Source organism: Scyliorhinus torazame, chromosome 12, assembly GCF_047496885.1.
Source record: "Scyliorhinus torazame isolate Kashiwa2021f chromosome 12, sScyTor2.1, whole genome shotgun sequence".
Classification (NCBI taxonomy): domain Eukaryota; kingdom Metazoa; phylum Chordata; class Chondrichthyes; order Carcharhiniformes; family Scyliorhinidae; genus Scyliorhinus; species Scyliorhinus torazame.
In genome coordinates this window covers 201378571-201401017 of record NC_092718.1, presented here as the reverse complement: position 1 = coordinate 201401017, position 22447 = coordinate 201378571, and the positions used below count along the sequence as shown (strand labels likewise).

At 40.8% G+C, this 22447-nt stretch overlaps 1 protein-coding gene across 7 annotated transcripts in view; it reads right to left on the bottom strand.

The window, feature by feature from the left end:
- tada2a (transcriptional adaptor 2A) overlaps positions 1 to 22447 on the bottom strand; it is a 44555-nt gene that overhangs the window by 3491 nt on the left and 18617 nt on the right. Inside the window, exons 6-15 of one of the 7 annotated variants that reach the window (XR_011933696.1) lie at positions 21773 to 21861; positions 19725 to 19797; positions 19087 to 19150; positions 14594 to 14637; positions 12958 to 13068; positions 12531 to 12602; positions 8915 to 9047; positions 4324 to 4367; positions 2651 to 2773; positions 279 to 362 (exon numbers count right to left, since the gene is read on the bottom strand). Coding sequence is in view for 6 of the 7 variants with exons in the window: in XM_072469665.1 (XP_072325766.1) it covers positions 2669 to 2805; positions 4324 to 4367; positions 8915 to 9047; positions 12531 to 12602; positions 12958 to 13068; positions 14594 to 14637; positions 19087 to 19150; positions 19725 to 19797; positions 21773 to 21861 (767 nt within the window). In the remaining variant the exon portion in view is untranslated. The other 6 variants (XM_072469665.1, XM_072469662.1, XM_072469661.1 and 3 more) reach the window with 6 other exon arrangements.

Sequence of the window (22447 nt, the reverse complement as noted above, 5' to 3'; positions counted from 1 at the left end):
GAGGGTCGGCACACACTCAATGGGCCGAATGTCTGCCTTCTGCACTATAGGGATTCAATAAAGGTCATTCCATCCATCGTTCTTTTAAATATTGTATTTCCAGCATTTTCTATTTTATAAATGGTGTTGAGGCTTGCTTTTGCTGCTGCCGAAATGGAAAGGACATTGCTAAAGATACTGAACAACGGAAGGTTAACTAGCAACATTTTGACTGGTACTAGAGGGAGTCAGTGGAAATCAGAAGTGACCGAAGCCTAATTAAGTTGGCAGTTTCATACCTCTTTTTCCTTATCATTGAGCTTCTCTGTTCCAGGAAGGCCCGTGAGATTCAATGGGGGTGCATTTCTTCTACCTGCTCCATCCATAATGAAAAAGAAAACAAAATCATTAAATAGCAGTGCAACGAAAGGATAATTTTGTATTTTCACTTCTGCTGCAAAGCCTCACCTGCTGAAGAATTCATGAATTGCTGTGTGTTGTGTCCCTATTATTTAAAATAATCTCTATCTCAAAAGTGCTTCATCAACAATGAATTACTTTGAACTAATCACTGCTGGTAAGTAAACAACGTTCTAACAGAACATTAAAAAAAGCATAATGGCATATGGGTGGACTCAACGATTTTAATTAACTTTTGTTAATAAAACATTCCGAAGACTTAACCTCCCTTGTTCCTCAAAGATATCCAAGTAAATTTAAATTACAGGAATCCATGGTAATTGTGATCAGGAGTTTGTTAATTAGCAGGAAGTTCTTGAGGGAGGTGAATTCAGAGTGGAATGTGATGGGAAATTAGGTACATGCTGAGTGGGATCCTGCAATGACAGGCACTTGTAACGTTTACTCTAAATGACTGAACAACGCATTAAAGTTGCGGAGAACACTGGGGAAAGAATGGTGCAAAAAAATTATAGTTTAGATAGCAAATACAATTACTCAAAGGCACTTGTTAAATGTGTAAAACTCAAATGTGAAACATTACACATTAGTCGAAACAAATTGCATCACTGGAAAATTCAGCATTCCCACTGGGAAGCTGGGTTCAAAGATATTCTGGATTGAAAATAGGAGTATTACACTGTAACACTAATTCTGACTTACTTCCTTCAAGCATATTTCCCGACTGGAATAGGGAGATTGCTGAACCTCTTCTTGCAAGTTTAAAATAAATGGAGCCAACTGATGGAAATTTTGAAAAGAATGTGGAAGCTGCGATTGATTTATCACTTTCATACCGTTGGCGATGACCTGAAATATTAACCCTCTCCACAGATGCTGCTTGACAGGTTGAGTATTTCCAGCATTTGCAATATTTTGCTTTTGTATTAGTTTTGCATTCACAATGATGTTACAAGGGGTAGGGAGTTTGATAAGCTGATTAACCTGTTTGTACAAAAAGATTCAACATAGACACTGGTAACAAATAAGTCTCATCACAGAAAAGTTCAATGTAAAACAAATTAAGACAAAGTAAACAACACATCAAGATGCTATACTTACTATGTATAGCTTGCATACAAAATGGAAAAATTTCACTGGGGAAGAGGGGGAAAATGATCTAGATAATTCAGAGCTTGGTGTTTCAAAGTCCATTATCTGTTTTTTCCTGGAATGACAGTGCTGCCTGAGCTTTTCCAATCTCTATAGTAGGTATGTTAAAATCAACACTACAAGTCACATTGATAGAAAAATTATTGTTTTATAGTAGCAATTTTATTAAAAATCTACAAGTCGCACAGGAATGCACAGCACAGAGGGTGCAGAAACACATCAAGATGCAATTCACATGTGATTGTCCAGTAATATGATTTTCTAATATATAACCACTACAAATATGGAATTCTTGCAAATTCAAAATCCAAAAGAGAAAGTAGAATGAATGAAATAAATTAGTTTTTATTCACAGTATTTTCTCAATAAATTCAAAGTGTGCCAGTTTGATTTCGTACAGAACGCGAGAAACTATTAAGACGTAACCGTGCTAATAAATTCATTGGATCAAGGTACCTGATGCCATGCAAGAAGAACGTACTTGCAATTATGTATAAGCCAGATGGGGAAAATGAAGTCGTTCATTCTGAAGGCCGAACTCCTTCATTCTGAAGTAAAATCGTTAATATATTGGGCAGGTCAAATTTTGTAGCAAAAAGGCAGGTTACAAAACTGAGGCTTATGCAACAGTGCAATTAGATAAAAATTGGCCTTTTTTATTATTTTGCAGAATGTGGGCTTCGCTGGTTAGGCCAGCATTTATTGTCCATCCTTAATTGCCCTCGAGATGGTGGTGCTGAGCTGCCTTCTTGACCCAGCGACAATGAAGGAACAACAATTCAGTCCCAAGTCAGGATGGTGCGAGGCCTGGAGGGGAACTTGCAGGTGGTGGTGTTCCCATGCATCTGCTACCCTTGTCCTTTTTGGTAGTGGTGGAGGTTGTAAGTTTGGGAGGTGCTTGAAGAAGAGGAGTCTTGGCGAATTGCTGCAGTGCATGCTGTATATGGTACACACCGCTGTCACTGTGCGTCAGTGGCTTAATGATTGAAAGCAGCGGGTCATGGTAGATAATTGTTTTTTTTTGGAATAGAGGGTGGCAAATAGGGGTGTTCTGTCATGTGAGAGTACCTTTAAGAAATGGATGTTTAAGCAATGTACCTTTAAGAAATGGAGCTGATCATATTACTGAAGTGATGTCAGAGGGCGGGGGTGCTGAGCTCACTTCTGCTTTTGGTTTCAGTTTGAGGAGAAAGCTGGGAGTGTCTGTGTGTTTTGCTGAGAGCTGCAGGAAGAAAACACAGAGCTTGCTGAGAGCTGCAGGAAGAAAACACAGAGTTGGTCTGTTGATGTCTGCAAATCCAAAGACTATAAATATATTGAATGTAACCTCATGTCTGTTTTTGAAGGTTTTGAAGTCTTTTGGATGTTTAAAGGAACAGTTTGAAGGATTATTTAGTGTTGTAGTCTTTGGGGCTATCTTTGAAGTAATGAGTGTTAAAATATTCAATGTTTGTTTTTTAAAGGTTAAATTGAGTTCATAGACTAAACATTGTTTTGTTTTAAAAACTATTTGTCCATAATTGCTGTATCACACCTGGAGAGTACGCCGTGTGCTTCCCACACTACAATCTATTAAAAGTTGTGGGTCGGCTGAACTCCATGAAACACTTTGGGGTTCTGTAAACCCAGACCCATAACAATTCCTCAATGATCAGTTATAGGATCACGTTTTTCTTTTGCTGTATATAAATAACTTGGATCTTGGAATACGGAGTAAAATTTCAAAATCTTGTCAATGATACTAAACTTGGGATTGGCAAACAGTGGAAATGACATGGTCTGCCAGCAACAGGACGTAGATAAGCTAATAGATTGGGCACACAAATGGCAGATGGAATTTAATACAGTGAAGTGTGAGGTGATGCAATTTGGCAGAAGGGATGGGAAGAGGCAATGTGAAAAATGAATGAAAATGAAATGAAATGAAAATCGCTTGTCACAAGTAGGCTTCAATGAAGTTACTGTGAAAAGCCCCTAGTCGCCACATTCCGGCGCCTGTTCGGGGAGGCTGGTACGGGAATTGAACCATGCTGCTGGCCTGCTTTAAAAGCCAGCGATTTAGCCCAGTGTGCTAAACCAGCCAATGTAGACTTACAGGCACAATTCTGAAGTGTGTGGAGCAATGTGGGGACCTGAGGTTGAATGTGCATCAATCTTTGAAGATGGCAGGGCATATTGAGAGACTGGTTAGCAAAGCACATGGGATTATGGCCTTCCCAAGTAGAAGCAGTTAGTGCAATAGCAGGGAAGTTATGCTGAACCTATAGAATGTTCTGGTAAGGCCTCAACTAGAGTACAGCATCCAGTTTTGGTCACCACATTTTAGTCATGAGAGGGCACAGAGAAGATTTAACAGAACGGTCCAGGGATGGGGCAATTGAGGGGGAGATTTGCTAGAGGTATACAAGATTATGACAGGCTTAGATAAGGTACACAAGGAAAAATTCTTCCCATTAGCTGATGGTACAAGGATGTTTTTGACAAGAGATGTAGGAGGAATATGAAGATCTTTTTATGCAGCAAGTAGTAATGGCCTTGGCCTCACTGCCCAAGAGGGTGCTGGATGTGGAAATAATCAACAATTTCAAAAGGAAATAAACTTGCATGGTTACGGGACTGGGCAGGGTAGTGACAGGATTGCTATGCGGCAAACCAGCATGGATTCGATGGGCTGAATGGCCCCGTTCTGTGCCATAAACATCTCTGTGACTCTAGTGTGTGATCAATTTGAGAACCTTTTGTACTTCTCAGTCATGATCAGTAGCTACTCACCTGCTGTCGTAATGGCAAGTGCGGATGGATTTAATCCTGAATCACTGAAATTAGAAATGAAATACAAATTAAGAAAATTAGTATATTCTGAAACTTGGAAACAATCTTAGAAAATTAGGAAGCTGTCTTTTTAACATGGATGTATTGTAAAATTTAAAAAAAATTGGGACTATACAGAATAAATTCATGTTTTTTATGTGGAATATGCCCTACCATCAAGAGCGAAAGATATTCTCTCAGCTGTAAGCATCATTTAGAAAGCACCAGCCCTGTTTACAAAGCTGAGTAAATACATGCAAGTAGGAATCGGGTAGTGCATGAGCAATAGACACATACAGCTTGGTTATGACTTATGGAAATTCTGATGTTGTTCAATTATTAATAAGTGAAGTATTGTTAATTAAAACTATGTGATGTACTTTACGAAGAAAAACGTCAAGTCAAGTAAAGCTATGTAGCTTCTTTTAACATTTGATAAGATTCTACATATAAATTCCCAAAATCTCTATGAAGAAATTAAACAAATACAAACAATATGTTCGGATGCGTAAGGTTTTGAAAGTGAAATCTGAAAGTGATGCCTTTTGGCAGAAGGGTCGGGGGACAGGCAAAATAGAATTAATAGCACAATTCTAAAGCGTCTGCAGGTGCAGAGGAGATTTACTAGAATGGTTCATAGGATGAGGGAATTTGGTTCATAGGATGAAGGAATTTAGGTTAGGCTGGAGAAGCTCTCCTTTTTTTTCTTCTTTTCGTAAAATCTAGAGTACCCAATTATTTTTTTTTCCAATTAAGGGGCAATTTAGCATGGCCAATCCTGCACATCTTTGGGATGTGGGGGTGAAACCCATGCAGACATGGGGAGAATGTGCAAACTCCAGACGGCCAGTGACCCAGGGCTGGGGATTCGAACCCAAGTTCTCAGCGCCGCAGTCCCAGTGCTATCCACTGCGCCACATGCCGTCCCTGGAGAAGCTCTCCTAAGAGCAAAGGGGGTTGAGTGGAAATTTGAGAGGTGTACAAAATTATTACAGGTTTAAATAAGGCTGACAAAGAAAAGCTGATCATATTAGCTAAGGTACAAGGACTAGGGCGCACAGGTTTTGGGCAAGAGATACAGAGGGGTTATGAGGAAGAATTTTTTTATGCAGTGAATGGTAATGACCTGGAACCTCTGTTTGAAGCAAAGGCGACAAATTATTTCAAAAAGAAATTGAATAATGCTCGAGAGAAATCAACTTCCAGGGCTACAGCAATAGAGCTGGAGGAGCTGAACTGACTGGATTTTTCTACAGAGAGTCAGCATAGACTCTGGACCAAATCTCCTCCTTCTGTGGTGTAATGGTTGGGTCACTGTCTGTGCCGAGGCTGCACATCCTCCCCGTGTGTGCGTGGGTTTCCTCCGGGTGCTCCGGTTTCCTCCCACAGTCCAAAGATGTGCAGGTTAGGATTGGCCATGATAAATCGCCCTTAGTGTCCAAAATTGCCCTTAGTGTTGGGTGGAGTTACTGGGTTATGGGGATAGGGTGGAGATGGGGGATAGGGTGGAGGTGTTGACAGTGGGTAGGGTGCTCTTTCCAAGAGCCGGTGCAGACTTGATGGACCGAATGGCCTCCTTCTGCACTGTAAATTCTATGATAATGACTCTTATGAAACTGTCCCTCTCTTTTCTTCCACCTGTAGTTATCGATATCAGGTTAGACAGAAAGAGTAATAATAGACTCTATACAGAGATACATGTAATGAACTTTGACTGTCTCAGCTAAAGCAATTGGTTTGTATGTGCCATGGGTTGCGTGCATGTTAAGAGTTCTGGAACATTCCCACCCCCCAATACCCATGGAAATAATTTATGACATTTGAGCTACAGGATCTCTATAATACCTCAGAGAAAATCTTTTTCTTTGTAACATTTGCAGAATGGATTCTGTTAATATATGTAACTCATTGCTGAAGTTCCCTTTATATTCTTCAAAGTCACAGCCTTCTTGCTGATGTTACACAAAATACATGATCTTCAATGCAGCTAGAACGTTACATGGTTATAGAGTCCGAAGGTGATAGAAGGGGGTCAATGACATTTCAGTGGGAAGAAATCTCATACATCAGATCAAGGTGTGCATTTTTCTGTGTTTATTAGTTTAGGTATGAGTGTTTTATTTACAAGTTACGTTTGAGTTCCATATGCCGCCCTGGACAAATTCTGTTCAAAGCACAGCATCTGTGCCAAAGCTGATTCTTTTCAGGGCATAGCTGCACAGAATTCAAGATGAGTGACTTGGAAAGTGCAGAAAATTAATAGTGCCAGGTTTAATGACAAGTACATTTTTTCACTGGAGATTGAATCAGATTGGAGCTTGAAGCATTTGGTCGCAATCAGTAAATGCAGAGTGTTGGTGGAAGGAATTGGCTGATTCACAAGCATCAATCTTCTGCTGACAAATAAATCATAATTTTAAAAAATAAATTTGAAGTAGTCCAACTTGTGAATTGCAATTCATATGTTGAATTTGGTCGCAAAGGATTGGGATTAATATTGTGATCCTGTGATACCGGATTACTCGTCCAACACTGAAGCAGTCCATGTCCAAATGCAACATGACCTGGAACATATCCAGGCTTGGGCTGACAAGTAGAAAGTAACATTTTTGCCACACAAGTGCCAGGCAATGATCATCTCTGGTTTAGCACAGGGCTAAATAGTTGGCTTTTAAAGCAGACCCAGGCAGGCCAGCAGCTTGGTTCAATTCCCGTACCAGCCTCCCCAAACAGGTGCCGGAATGTGGCGACTAGGGGCTTTTCACAGTAACTTCATTTGAAGCCTACTTGTGCCAATAAGCGATTTTCATTTCATTTTAAAATTTAATCTCCAACAGGAGTGGATGTATCTGTCGCCCCTTAACATTCAATGGCATTACCATTGCTCAGCCCCCCATTATCAACATCCTGGGGGTTACCATTGACCAGAAACTGAATTGGACTAGCCATATAAATACTGTGGCTACAAGAGCAGGTGAAAGGCTAGGAATCCTGAGGCGCATAACTCACCTCCTGACTCCCCAAAGCCTGTTCACCATTTACAATTAAAGGGGCTTTATTTCTACACCTTCCACAAACATTCAATCCCTGCACTGCTGGTAAACGGCAGCAGCTGTGTATCAGCTACAAGATGTACTACAGGAACTCAACAAGGTTCATTAGGCAGCATCTTCCAAACCATCGACCTCTACCATCTAGAAGGGCAAAACCAGTAGATACATCAGCACCTGGAGTATCCCCTCCAAGTCACTCAACTTGGAAACTTATTGTTGTTCCTTCAGTTGCTGGTCAAAATCCTAGAATTTCCTCACTAACAGCACTGTGGGTGTATCGACACCTCAGGGATTACAGCGGTTCAAGGCAGCTCACCACTGTGATGAATGCAGAAATTGTTGTTATATTATATTCGTGGCAGCAATGCTATTAAAAGCCTGGGTTACAGTGTATATTTGTTGCAGTAATATTATTAAAGAATCAAAGTTAAGGTGTGCAGAGTGTGTCTATCAAAGCTGAGAAGTAAAAAGTGAGGTCAAGATTGATTCTAATCATTTACTTGTTTATATATAGAGGGTTACTGGACCATTGTGATGATTGCTGGAGATTCCCTGCAGAGTAGATAATTTATCAGGGGTTGTATTTAGTCCTAACTAAGCAGGTCATGTAACATCTTAGTGGGATAGAGATGATGTAATTATGGGAAGAGCCAGGTCTGTCTGTAGTTTTGCAGTTTGCCACAGGATTTGAGTCTGACAAGACAGAAGGATTTAAAGTTGAACAGCAGTTTTGCCAAATGCTGCTAGGTTCAGTGTAAGTGTACTGAATCTGCTCATGAAAGGGTCCTTCTCTCCAAAGGTCTTTACATAACTAACCAAGTAACCTGTTTGTTAACTTAACTTTATTTATAAGTGGAATTTGAACTGAATTGGATTGCTTAATAGTAGCAAGTTTAAGTATTTCCTTGTGTTTAAGAACTGTTTCTTCGATGTTAATGTGGTTAATCCTGTGTTTAAATTAAAGTTTGTTTTAACATAAAAGATACTTCTTGGTCAGAGTCATCACTCCTAAGGTGAAGCATCCTTTCCCTCCCAGTTTTAAAATGTTTAAAAAAAGTTTGGAGTTCTTGTTCGGCATCCTAACAATTGTTGTCCAGTATCTTAACACCTCTAGCTTCTTAAGGTTAACTAGGGATGGAAAATAAATGCTGGCTTAGCCAGAGATGCCCACATCACGTAAATTATAAAATAAATGGGAATAACATAGGTAATTGCAATCCCTTTCCCATTACGATTTTCATGCACAAAAGAGGGTCCCACGTTACAGGACTGTGCAACAGGAACCATTTCAGAGTGTTTTCTATCACATTATGGATACACAGGAAGTCAGAATCTTGTAACTACCCTCAAAATGATCTTTGCTGGATTTATTAGGACCCAATATTGTCATCTTGAAATCGCCCGTCAAGAGAAAAAAAGATCAAACTGTGAAACTGTAATAAATAATTAAATCACATGGGCTAACAAGATTCTGGTCTCTTTCATCCAAGCAAACTCACATTGCTGCTTGCTTGTGTAACCACTGCTGGCAGGCGTTGGAGTCCTGGAGACACTGGAGAACATCGGTGAGCATGCTGCGTTTTAGACGTTCCTCCTCACGATGCACCTTCAAGCAGTCATATACTTTGGCACCTAAACATGAAGATGCAGCATGTGAAAATTAAAATGCAGGCAAACGGAACATTCTAGAAACAAAAATATTTGAGCAATTCTCCACTAACACTTCTTTTCAGTGGCTCTAACATGACATAGTAGTAGCAGTAGTAGATACAGTTAGAGACAACTGTCAAGAAATCCAATTTGGAGAACTAGCTAAAAAGTAGTTTCAGAAAATACAAACTATTTCTTTACAACACATTAAACACCTAGATCTAAATAAGTTAACATTTATATTAAATTCAAATCACGAAAACTGTTCCACACTATTTCACCGAGTCATTTTCAGATTGTATAGCTAGAGGACACAAATAATTATTAAACAGCAAGATAAAATAGCCAAATGGCACAGGAGGTTATTCCGCCGATTAAATCCATGTCAGCTCTCAGTAAAACATTCCACTCAGTTCCATATCTTCCCACTTTGCCCATAAATGTTTATTTCCCCCAATTGTCCATCCAGTTTTCTTTTCAAATCTTTATCTACATCCTGCAGTTTTTCCAAAACTTGCACTTCCTTGTGCATTCCCTACAGACTGATACTCAAGCCTGCATATTGACAGAGTAGATTCCATAGTCTAGGACGGGATCTGGGTGTGGAATTTTGGATAGCAAACCTTCAAGTCAGAGTTTCTTCACATCCTAAGTCCTAACTCCACAGTATGGATAATTTGTCCTCAACAAATTTCCCTTCTGGCACCAGCCTGATTCACGGGTTTGACTTCCTAGTTGCGAGGGGAACATTCTGAAGCAGCCTACATAACAGGTAGGTCCGATGCTTCGACTCTTAAAATATTTAAATTGCTAACCCACCCATAAACCCAGAAATGAGTGGGTTGGAGTCAGGGTGAGATCATTAAAACTTTTACTCAACCCTAATCCCCCTGATTCTGTATGTTAATACCCATCCCGATAAAGCAGAAAATCTCAATTGTCATGATGATAGAGAAAGCCCTGAATTACGCAAGGGCGTACTGAACTCTTAAATAAGACCTGTGGTTTTAACAGTGGACACTCAAAGCCAATGATGTCTGAAGATGTGACTTCAGTCACTGGCTGAATTGTTGGTGGATGACACTAAGAGAGACAATGGAATCAAATCTTGTTTCCAGACAAGGATACATCAAAAGTATGAAAGCCATACAGACACTAACTGCAAGTTCATGTGGAGATAATGGGAGTTGATTATCATCTCAGCAGGAATGATATCCTGTGAGCAATGTCCCAGATCAGTTTTGTGGATGTTTGCCTTCCAGGAATATACAAAAAAGAGTGGGATAAAAACCAGCTGAAATGCTTGGTCAGGGTCAATCCGTGCTGGATGTGTCGGCATGTGACACAAGAGGAAAGGCAGCAGCGAGTGCCTGCAAATATTTTGCAGGTAACTTTGTGATTGCTGAAGTAGGAAAGCCACAGCTGAAAAGGAATCAGGGCACCTTCTCAGCCAACCAGAAGACTGGAATCTCGAAACTGACTATTCACCTGCTTAAGTTAGCGCTTCTGGAAACATGAATCACAACGGCTGCAATGTTCCACCATCTACTCTTCACAGAAAAGTTAAAGACTGATTCATTTAAAAAAAACAACTTACTTTTGGACTCAGTTCTCATTTCTAATCTGTAAATGTTAATGCATGTGCCAGATTATTTTTAGCGCATTTAAGGAGGTAATAAACTCACTCACTCTTTAATTCAAGAGAGCCTAGTTAAATTGGCTCCTTTTAAAACATAAAAATGTTGTGCTGGAAAAGGAAACTGCAAGGGAAAGGATCCTTTTTTCATTAATCTTGTAGCAACCAACAAGAGGGTGGAATAAAGAAAGGGAGCCAGTTCATTCCTCCTCACACAGAATGACAAATTCAGGGAACTTAACCTTGGAGGCCGGTTGTAACACAATGGTAGTTGGTTATCAAGCAAGGCAATAAGGAGGGAGAAGGCAACGGGAAGAGTAGGGACAAAATAAGTTTCTGAATTACACTTCACCCCATTCTAATACACAAGGTACCAATAATTGAGAATGTGGTGAGGATTGGATTAAAGAATAAAAGTATGGGATACAAGAGAAAATATAGTTAGTAAAAATGCACCATACGAAAAAATGCAATAAATTCAAGTTAGTAAACAATTTAATTGTTTTCCATTAAACTACATGCCATGTTTAATTTAACAATAAATGTACTAATTGATCATTGAGCACAGTTGCTTGAATTATGTTGCGCTAAATTACCAAAAGAAAACAAAGTATATTTTACTTTTTCACCAGCTAATCAATTAATATGCAAATTGGATTGTGAAACTAAAATCTATTAGTGATGTAATCAAGGATAGAATCCTTGCACTGCAGAAGGAGGCCATTCGGCCCATCAAGTCTGCACCGGCCCCTGGAAAGAGCACCCCACTAAGTTCATGCGTTCACCCTATCCCGTAACTCAGTAACCCCACCTAATCTTTTGGACAATAAGGGTCAATTTAGCATTGGCCAATCCACCTAACCTGCACATCTTTGGACTATGGGAGGAAACCGGAGCACCCGGAGGAAACCCATGCAGACAAGGGGAGAAAGTGAAAACCACACAGTCACCCGAGGCTGGAATTGAACCCGGGTCCCTAGAGCTTTGATGCAGCAGTGCTAACCACTGTGCATCCGTTATGATGTGCCAATTGCTCACCCAGGTACTTTTTAAAGAATTTTTAAAGTCCCTTCCAGGCACTGCATTCCAGACCGTCACCACACTTTGGGCAAAAAGGTTTTACCTCACATTCCCCTAAAACCCCTGCCCTTCACCTTGAACTTGTATCTCGTGACTGACCCTTCAACTAAGGGATGCATGAGTAGAACGTACATTGCCTCTGCTCAGATCACAAGAAACCTCAAAGGAGAGGAAATCTTTTTAGATTCTGATGCTACACAACATATTTAATAGAGGAAATGATAAGTCAAGGAGGTTAATGAAGTGTTATGGTAATTTGGATGGACAGATGAGCTGATGGCCACAGAATAAACCTCCACATAGCTCTGAATAAAGATACTATAGTCCTGTTGGAACTGGATGGAAGTAAATATGGGAACAAAAAGGTTGCTCATAAAAACTTAGTTCCCAGAAGAATGGCTACATATAGTAACAATCGGAAAGTACTAACACCCTGATAAAAGTCTGTTTGAATCAAATATACATGTATCTGACTTTCTACTTTTCTCATCTAGTTATTTTGAAAATGTTGTCATTCAGAACGAAACTTCACTGCAAAACATTAATCGACACATATGTACAACAAACACACAAGAGCACATGCACACAAAGATTATTTGATGGTACATTAATTGGCTCAGATGCTTTAGCATTCATATTTATAATACAGTATCTCGCTCTCGATATCAATTACACTTGCCTGGCCTGTCACACTGACATTTACAAGCTTATGAGAAACCATACATATTAAATAGCATTCGCAAACTCACCACGGAAAGTGAAGATTCCTGCCTGCCTGTATTCTTGCAACCGTTTGATTTCCTTCCGAAGTTCAAAATCCACTATGAAAATGGGTATGGTCAGAAAGATAATTTTTAACTGAATTTGTGCAACTGTACCCTCTACCCCCATGCTTGATATTTAAGGATTCGAGACCTAAATATAATTCAGAAAAAGTGCTGAAATTCTCCAATTTTGATCTTCAAATAACAAAACCATTGATGTGCATGTTGAGGCATTTTGAAAGCTAGAGATCACAATTTTATTTTTAACAGATATTCAAGATGGTCAACAAAAACATTAATTTAAGGAGAATAAAATCACAATTTTAAGGAATTAAATAATTCATATTTTAGCCTGTCAAATAATCTTTTACAACCACTGCAAAAAAAGGGAAAAAATATGAATGCTGCATACGTGTATGACTTTCAATAAATTTATCATGCTCTGGAGGTCCTAGTAGTCTTGCAAAGTGTCTCATAGCTTCATAGAGTTCCTGAACTTCTTTAGGATATCGTCTTTCAAGAACTGCAATTATAAAACAGGACATTTTTGAATGCATTTTCCTCAATTGTTTTAGGGTGCAACTGTAATTCCTCCCAGGTTAAATGTCATGATAATGCCCAAATGCTTTAGTAAGCTGCCATGCATTAATTATTTCCAGACAATCCAATCGTGCTTTTCCTGGATACAGACTCCTGGCATTCATGAGCATTCCACGTGTTTCAATCAGTTCAGTTAATTAAGAAAATGTGACAAATAAATTCCTGATAAATGAACCATTGCTAAGTGAAATTGTTTGCCCCCCCCCCCCCCCCAAAAAGCACCTCATGTCATATGGCAGACAGGTCAAGGGCAATTTTTAAAAAAACGCATTTCTCCTGATGCACCATTCTCATTTATCTTCTCTCACAATTTATTTCAACGTTTGTTTTTCTTTCCTTTCTTTCTCTTGCTGCACCACTAAGAGACCTTGCTATTGGAATATGTCGGTCTTAATTTTTATTTCTGCCACATCGAATCATCCATACGGTAACCCCTCAAAACTTGTTACAGATGTCCCTTTGCTGATTTATTCAAATTAATCTTTTATTAAAAGGCTAGGGCAAACAGTAATACGGCTGCCAGCTTTTAACAAAAGGTTGGTGCGGATGTCAGGCACGGGCAGACAAAGGTCATTAGGGTGCACTTACAAATCCACCCACAAAAGGGTGTCGCTCTCGCTCCACCCCTTCAACATCACTATTTTTTCCCAACAATGGTTTTCATCTTCACGCCCGTCAACTGGCTCTCATCCTTTCCCTCGACTTCCAACTGGATCTCATCCTCCCCCTCTCAACAGGATTTCTCTCACCCCATCCAACAAAAACATTAAAAGATTAGTTTCTTCATGGAAGATCAGAATATATTCATTTTCATTAAGCTGCATTAAAACTGTAAATGCTGAATCGATCAGGTGATACTGAAATTGAATATTAAAGCACTAAGTTACTTAAATTAATACATCATCCTTTTCTCCAATTTTCCTTGATGAGAGAAAATAAAGTAGGCTAGTATCTAGCTTATTTCAACGTCATTTGAATGGCCTTCGACAACAACTGTCTACAGCTAAAGGCCTCCTTGCCAGCACAATGACTAAGGGAATTATCAGCATAAAAGGATTAGGCTGCAATACATTTTGACAACTTTAGTACAGACCCAATTTGCACAATAATTTCCTGCACAATATGCTTGGGTAATTCCTTTAAGTCGAATGAATAAAGCAGCACATTACAAAGTACATTGTGTAGGAACTGCATTCACAATTGGGGCTCAAAAACCTAAAGCCTAAATACATCACAACATACTAGAGACCAACACTTATAAGCAGCAAGTGAATCATTGATATGTGATGTGCTTCTGAACTAACAGTGTAGGCATCTGTAATTAATATGTATACTTTTCCGCCAAAAGGAGGAAACCTTTGAAAAGGTACAGTTCTGCATGACACACAACTCCCCAAAAGACCTGTAACAATATAAACTTGCCTTTCTTTGGTATTGTTAATACTTACTCTGAAATTTTCTGAGGTTGATCAGGCCATGGTCTCTCAAAATTCTGTGGAGTGTAAAATTCTCCCGTCACATATTATTTTCTAAATGATTGAGAATCAAATCACGTCTAGATTAACACATCATTTCATTGGTTTTTGCAATATAAGTGCCCTGCTTTTACATTCATAATTCTTAAAAATAATATAGTAATATTGCATAGACAAGGGCTCAGACACGTGGGAAAACACTTACAGATGTGAACACATTTCATGGTATGTACTGGTATTCAAAATCCCACAACTACACGACTAACTTTTATCAGAAAATTGGCCTTTATGGAGATAAAATATACTGCAGCTGTCTTGGTGAATCATACGATGGAAGTACAGATTCTCCCAGCTGTACCACGGGTGCTGTGTAGAGGTTGAGGTCATTTACTGTACTGTGGTACTGGGGGGGGGGGGGGGGGAGATCACCTGATAAATGGATGACCTATTTCACAGCTACTAGTAATCTCATGCAGTACTCAAAGTGAAGTTGTGTGTACAATTTGCTGCTTGGGAAATAGAAATGATTATTTGGGATAGAATTAATAGTAACATGGAAAAATGGGAGTTGATTAAGAAGAGCCAGCATGGATAGTGTTCAAGTAGCTTGGAGTTTTTTGAGGAGATAACAAAAAGCGTCAATGAGGGTAATGCTGTTGATCTGGTGTACATGAACTTTCAGAAGGCATTCGATACAGTGCCTCACAACAGACTTGTGAGCAGTTATAGCTAATGGAATAAAAAAGGGGCAGTAGCAACATGGATAAACAATTGGCTGAGTAATAGGAAACAGAGGGCGGGATTCTCCGCTCCCGCGCCGGTTGGGAGAATCGCCTGGGTCGCCAAAATTTCCCGCGACGCCGGTCCGACGCCCTCCCGCGATTCTCCCAAGCGGCGAGAACGGCCCCGTCGGGTTCCGCGCTGCGCAGGCCGGAGAATCACCCGAGACACCCAAAATGGTGATTCTCCTGCACCCCTGCTATTCTCAGGCCCGGATGGGCCGAGCGGCCAGGCCAAAACGGTGGGTTCCCCCCGGCGCCGTCCACACCTGGTCGCTGCCTGCGGGAACAACGCTGGGGGGGCGGCCTGCGGGGTGGGGATCCTGCACCGGGTGGGGGTGCCTCAAATAGGGTCTGGTCCGCAATCGGTGCCCACCGATCGTCGAGCCGTCCTCTCTGAAGGAGAACCTCCTTTCTTCCGCAGCCCCGCAAGATCCGTCTGACATCTTCTTGCGTGGCGGACTCGGAGAGGACGGCAACCATGCATGCGCGGGTGTCGCCGATTATGCGGCGCCGGCCGTGTCATGTATGCGGCGCCGCCTTTACGTGGCGACAAGGCCTGGCGCGTGTAAATGATGCGGCCCCGCTCCTAGCCCATTATCGGGCCCTGAATCGGTCGGGATAGGGGCCGTTTCGCGCCGTCGTGAACCTCGACGGCGTTCACGACAGCGTGGGCACTTTGGCGCGGGAGTGGAGAATCGCGCCCAGAGAGTATTGGTTAATGTATATATCTGGGCTGAGGAAGATTTAATAGTGGAGATCCCCAGGGGTTGATATTGGGACCCGTGCTCTTCCATATATATTTTAATAATCTAGATCTTGGTATCCAGGGGACTATTGAATCCAGGGGACACATGCAAAGTTTGCGGATGACACAAAATCTGGAAGCATTGTAAGCCAGGAGAACAGTGAAAAACCTGAGGGACATGGACAATTTGACAGAATGTGCAGGTAGATGATGGTTAATGTGAAGTATAAGGTGATGCATTTTGTTAGGTAGAATATGGACACTATAAAATAAGGGGTACAGCTCTAAAGACTGTACAAGAGCCACAGGACTGGAGTGTCTATGTGCGTAGATCAACGAAGGTGGCAGGACAGGTGGAGGGAGCAGTTAATAAAGCATTCAGTATCCTGGGCTTTATTAACAGCGGTAGATTGCTTTTCACAAAGGAGAAAGACAAAAACAAAATGAAGGGGCGATTTACCCCCAGCTACTCTCTTGGCTGGGAAGACACAAATTATGCAACTGGAATTTATGGGTTGGGGGTAGAAATATAAAATTAGTTAGCTGCAGCACAACCTATTTTGTTCATGATGGTAAATAGGTTGACACCAGTTGCACAAGAATTCAAATATCAATGCAGACAGCAAAAAGAGAAGCTGTAACATCAATTTCTGGTTGTCAGCATCGTGAAGTCTACTCTGGCTGTCATGGACAAGAAATCAGTTTTACAGCTTGTTATTGTTCTGTCTAGACTGTTTAATTTGAAGTCAATGGAGCTCTTTTTTGCTTCCGTTAAAGATGCCCAGAGGCATTAGTGTATAATGGGCCCAAACGTCTGGAGTGGCAATCACTGTCGGATTTCCATCCTGCTCCTTTTTACTACCTTACTGCACATTTCTCAGCCCATGTTCGACCTGGGCCTGATGAGAAATGCGCAGCGCATCTGCTTCTGGAGGCCTTCAGTGCAGTGCAGGATCCATGAGACCATAAAGTCATTGGGAGAAGTGAAGCCAGGCCCCCCTCTTTACCAATTTAGTCAGCTGGTGCTGTAAGTATAAATGTTCCAACCACACTGACACGAGAGAAGTTAAGTGTGTAAAGTCAATGGGTGAGAATGGGTTTGGGGGCTCAGGGGAATAGTCGGATGGTCAGGGAAGCAATCGGGGGAGGGGAAAAAGAGGTGCAGTCAGGACAGGTGGACAGGCGGTCAGTAGTACAGTTACCAAGGATTTAGAGCAGGTTAAATCCTTCTAACCTTTCCGGGGCCACTATTCTGCTAAGAGAATTGGAGCCATCTGGTGTCTCTGCCTTTAAACTGGAGTTTTGGAGGGTTATGAAAGCAGGGCCAACTGAAATTGAAATTGTCTGGGCAATTCCCGTGCAGACCTTGCCTGGGGACACCCCCTAGCACATCTTCCGGACTATCTCCTGGGTATGATCCTCTGAGGATTGGAAGATCTGGGCCAGTAAAGATCATGGCCACATTACCACAGTTATGGCAAACTATGGTTATTCATGGATACGTGACTGGGAAATCACAGCCAGCAAGACTTCACTATGTGTGTATTTTGTATTGTATGATAATATTTCCAGATTTAATACACAATAGTATCATTAATTTAGCACTACAGACATGTGTAATCTCATGGGTCAGTATATAGAACAAACCGCCCTGTAATGCAACATTAAAATGTCATATGAACATACATACGAATGAGGAGGAGTAGGTCATTCGGTCCCTCGAGCCTGCTCTGCCATTCATTAAGATCATGGCTGATCTGATGTAACTTCAACCCCACATTCCTGCCTACCCCCGATAGCCTTTCACCCCCTTGTTAATCAAGAATCTATCTAGCTCGGTCTTAAAAGTATTTAAAGACTCTGCCTGCACTGTCTTTTGAGGAAGAGAGTTCTCGGACTCTCAATCCTCAGGAGAAAAAAATTCTCATCTCTGTCTTAAATGTGCAACCCCTTATTTTTAAACCGTGACCCCTAGTTCTAGATTCCCCGACGAGAGGAAGCATCCTCTCTATATGCACCCTGTCAATAGCCACAGGATCTAAAAGGTTTTGATCAAGTCACCTCTTATTCTTCTAAACTCTAGTAGATACAAACATAACCTCTCCAACCTATGGGGCGGCAGGGTGGTTAGCAATGCTGCCTCACAGCGCCAGGGACCCAGGTTCAATTCTGGCCTCGGGTGATTAGTCGGTGTGGAGTTTGCACTTTCTCCTCGTGTTTGCGTGGGGTTTCCTCCAGGTGCTCCAGTTTCCTCCCACAGTCCAAAGATGTGCCGGTTAGGTGGACTGGCCATGCTAAATTGCCCCTTAGTGTCCAAAAGGTTAGGTGGGGTTACTGGGATAGGGTAGGGGCATGGGCCTAGGTAGGGTGCTCTTTCCAAGGATCGGTGCAGACTCGATGGGCCAAATGGCCTCCTTCTGCATGGTAGAGATTCTCTCCCTATAAGACAACCCACTATTCTGATACTGGTCTAGTGAACCTTCTCTGCTTCTAACGCTTTTACATCTTTCCTTAAATAGGAGCCCAATACTTGAACCAAACATTGTGCAGGGGTATAGGGAAAAGGCACCGAGTCATGATGCTCGTTTGGCGAGCCAGTGCAAAAAAGGAACGGCAAATGGCCTCCTTCAGTGCCTTAACAATTCTTTGACGTGGTCTCACCCATGCCCTGTAAAACTGAAGCATACCCTTCCTACCTTTGCAATCAACTCCTCTCACAATAAACAACAACATTCTATTAGCTTTCCTAACTATTTGATACTTAATATCAAGCTTAATATAAATGGAGGAATTTGAAACAGCAAATTGTTTTCTGAGGTAGAAGCAAACAGGAAAGTAGATTCATTCATTTTTGGGGGATTTAAAAATTATTTTGGAAAAATAAAAACTGTAAAAGCTCCCTGTGTATGAATGGTCAAATAACATCAATAGGAACTTACTTTTTTCTTCGCTGTCTCTCTTTTAACCTGGAATGATAGATGTCAACCACTGCGAGTTTCAAAGCTGTTCGAAGTGAAAAAATATAAAAATGTGCAGGGGTTTACTAGCACACATAACTTCTAATCACTGGATTAAAAAATTAAGCACTGAATTACAAAATAAACTCATAAGCAAAAAAAAGTGAAAGGCTCTTTTTAATGCTCATGAAAGACATTTTTGGATAAATCCATTTCAACATGTTGCAGCAATAAGGGAGTCACAAGCAGGTGTGTTAAAGTGGTAGTATGTTGCACTGCATTATAATGAAGGGAAAACATTACACTGACTGATGGGTAAATGGCTCTGAAGCAACAAAATGTTGCCCGTTTTATAATTCCTTGGTAATCAGAAACATTTTGTTTGCAACACAGGTAGTTTGCAGAGTTAAACCCAACACGAACATGACAGATTTCTGGAATAATTTACACAAAAATGACCAATCCGCAATAGCATGTTACCACAGCAGACAGCAACTGGCAGATTGTTTTGCAATGAGAATTAGAAAATTCTATTTGCATGAAAATATCATCAAGCTTAGTTACCTGCCGATGGGGTTTACAAGGCTCACAAAAAGTACTTTGGTCAATCAAAAACTCACCATGCAAAATGTCAGAGTCATCTTCTACAAAATCAATATCCCTCAAGTCCCATTCTGCATAATTGTCAAATTCCTGTACGAAAATATATGGATACATTTCAGTATTGCTCACATTTTTTTTAGATTTTTCCAAAAAGAAGTGCAATTGAAAAGTGGAGAAGCAATATCATTGGCAGGCAACTGGTCAGCTGAGATAATCTGATGAAGAGTAAATATACGACAAGGTAAATCCACTAACTCCCTGATCCACAGGGACCTGCGTTCAATACCGTCACCGTGACTCTCCAATAGTGCCCCTTTGAGCATGTCTCCCCGGTGACAATATAAGGGTGACTAATTTACCCTCATTACTGTGTCAAAACCAAAGATATCAGCATACTTTAGCACCAGTGTAAATATTATAATTGGGCACCGTCATATGACAACATACTGCACTGCATCCCAATGCAATTCACTGGTGGAAAACATGACCGACCAGCTTAGGCAAAACAGAATCTCAAATAAAAGTACGTAATGAACAAGAAAATCAGCCAGCAAGCTCCTTTTAATTAAGTAAGCCGTCTCTAATTAACTTTCAGCTATTCTAAAATGAACGTTATTAGGACTGCATGAGTACCAAGGATACAAATTGTGAGCACCATTGAAAGCCTTTTTACTTGCGGAAATAAGTAAATATTTAAGTGTTTCATGGAATTATGCAGAATTAGCCATTTGTACAATGATTTTACATAAAATTGCATATTACAAAGAGTTTACAGCACAACCAGACCATTTGGCCCAACTTTACTACGTTGGTGTTAATGCTTCTTTATATTTATTCATTCAGGGTGTGGGCGTCATTGGTGAGACCAACATTTATTGCTCATCCCCAATTGAGCTTGGGAAGGTGGGATGAGTAGCTTGAAACGTCATTTCAGAAGGCAGTAGGTCGGGAGTCAAATATCCACTGGACCAAGCAAGGACTTAAAGAACATTAGTGAATCAGTTAAGATTCTTCTGACAATCTGGTAGTTTCACAATAGATACTGTTAATACTAAGTTTCTTTTATTTCAAATTTATTTAATTCGCTGAATTTAAATTCCCCAACTGCCACTGTGTGATGTGAACACACCTTTTCAGATCATCAGTCCAAGCCTCTGGATTATTAGCCCAGTAATATAACCACTATGTCATGGTACACAACATGTTACTTGGTGCTTCATACATATCTCCTCCCAAGTTATGTACTCCATACATATCTCCTCCTAAGGGATGTACTTCTGAGGCTGTATAAGGCTCTGGTCAGACCCATTTGGAGTATTGTGAGCAGTTTTGGGCCCCATATCTAAGGAAGAATGTGCTGGCCTTGGAAATGGTCCAGAGAAGGTTCACAACAATGATCCTGGAATGAAGAATGTCATATGAGGACCGTTTGAGGACTCTGGGTCTGTACTCGTTGGAGTTTAAAAGGATGAGAGGGGATCTTATTGAAACGTACAAGATACTGCGAGGCCTGGATAGAGTGGACGTGGAGAGGATGTTTCCACTTATAGGAAAAACTAGAACCAGAGGACACCATCTCCGATTAAAGGGACGACCCTTTACAACAGAGATGAGGAGGAATTTTTTCAGCCAGAGGGTGGTGAATCTGTGGAACTCTTTGCCGCAAAAGGCTGTGGAGGCCAATTCACAGTGTCTTTAAGACAGAGATAGATAGGTTCTTGATTAATGAGGGGATCAGGGGTTATGGGGAGAAGGCAGGAGAATGGGGATGATAAAATATCAGCCATGGTTGAATAGCGGAGCAGACTCGATGGGCCAAATGCCTAATTCTGCTCCGATGTCTTATGGTCATTCTAATCCTATCAGCAGAGGCTTCTATTCCTATTTCCCTCAAGTACACCTATACTATTTCCCTCAACTACTCCATGTGGTAACAAGTTCCACAGTATAATCATTCTCTGGGCTTTGATCTTTTTTAAAAATTACAAGTGGTTACATTTGTTCTACTCTTTTTAACATTGATTCATAAATTTGTTTCACAATCCAAGTAAAATAGAGAATTTACCTCAACAAAGTCTGCTCGTGCTGGCATATACCCTGCCATATCCCTTGACACTGCAGAATCAAACGCTGGTCTGGGTGGATCATCACAAGCTGTGATTAAATGGGGAAACAAATGCAAATTATATTTTATGGTAGTCACAAACAGAAGACTAAAAATTAATTCCCAATGCAAGACAGTCCATAAGGTTCCCTCTCCACCCTTGGAAACACAAGCAGTGTTTTTTGATGGAAGGTTCACATTTGAAACATTAACCTGGTTTTCTCTTTCAGATATTGATTGACCGTCTGCACACTTCTGGTATTTTGTCTTTTACTTCAGATTTGCATTTGTTTTTACAAAAGCTCCATCAGAAGAAGTTTGGCTAAGACCTATTTTGGTACAAGATTACAATATCTTGGGCAGTTATAAGAAATATGTGCTAGCCTCCAGTAGCTATTACTTGTTTGAGAACTAGTGCTTCAATGCATGATATTCACAGATGCACAGTGACAACAGGCTACTCACCTTGGGTGGACATCACAGTCAAACCTGATCAAGTCAGCACCTGGAATTCCCCCAGGAACCCAACAGACTTGCCCCTTTCAATGTCGTAGAACACCAAAGCCAACTGTAGTACTCCTACTGGATCTGGGAAGAGGGACAGCAACTCTGCAGATATGGAGGATCAAACCTTTG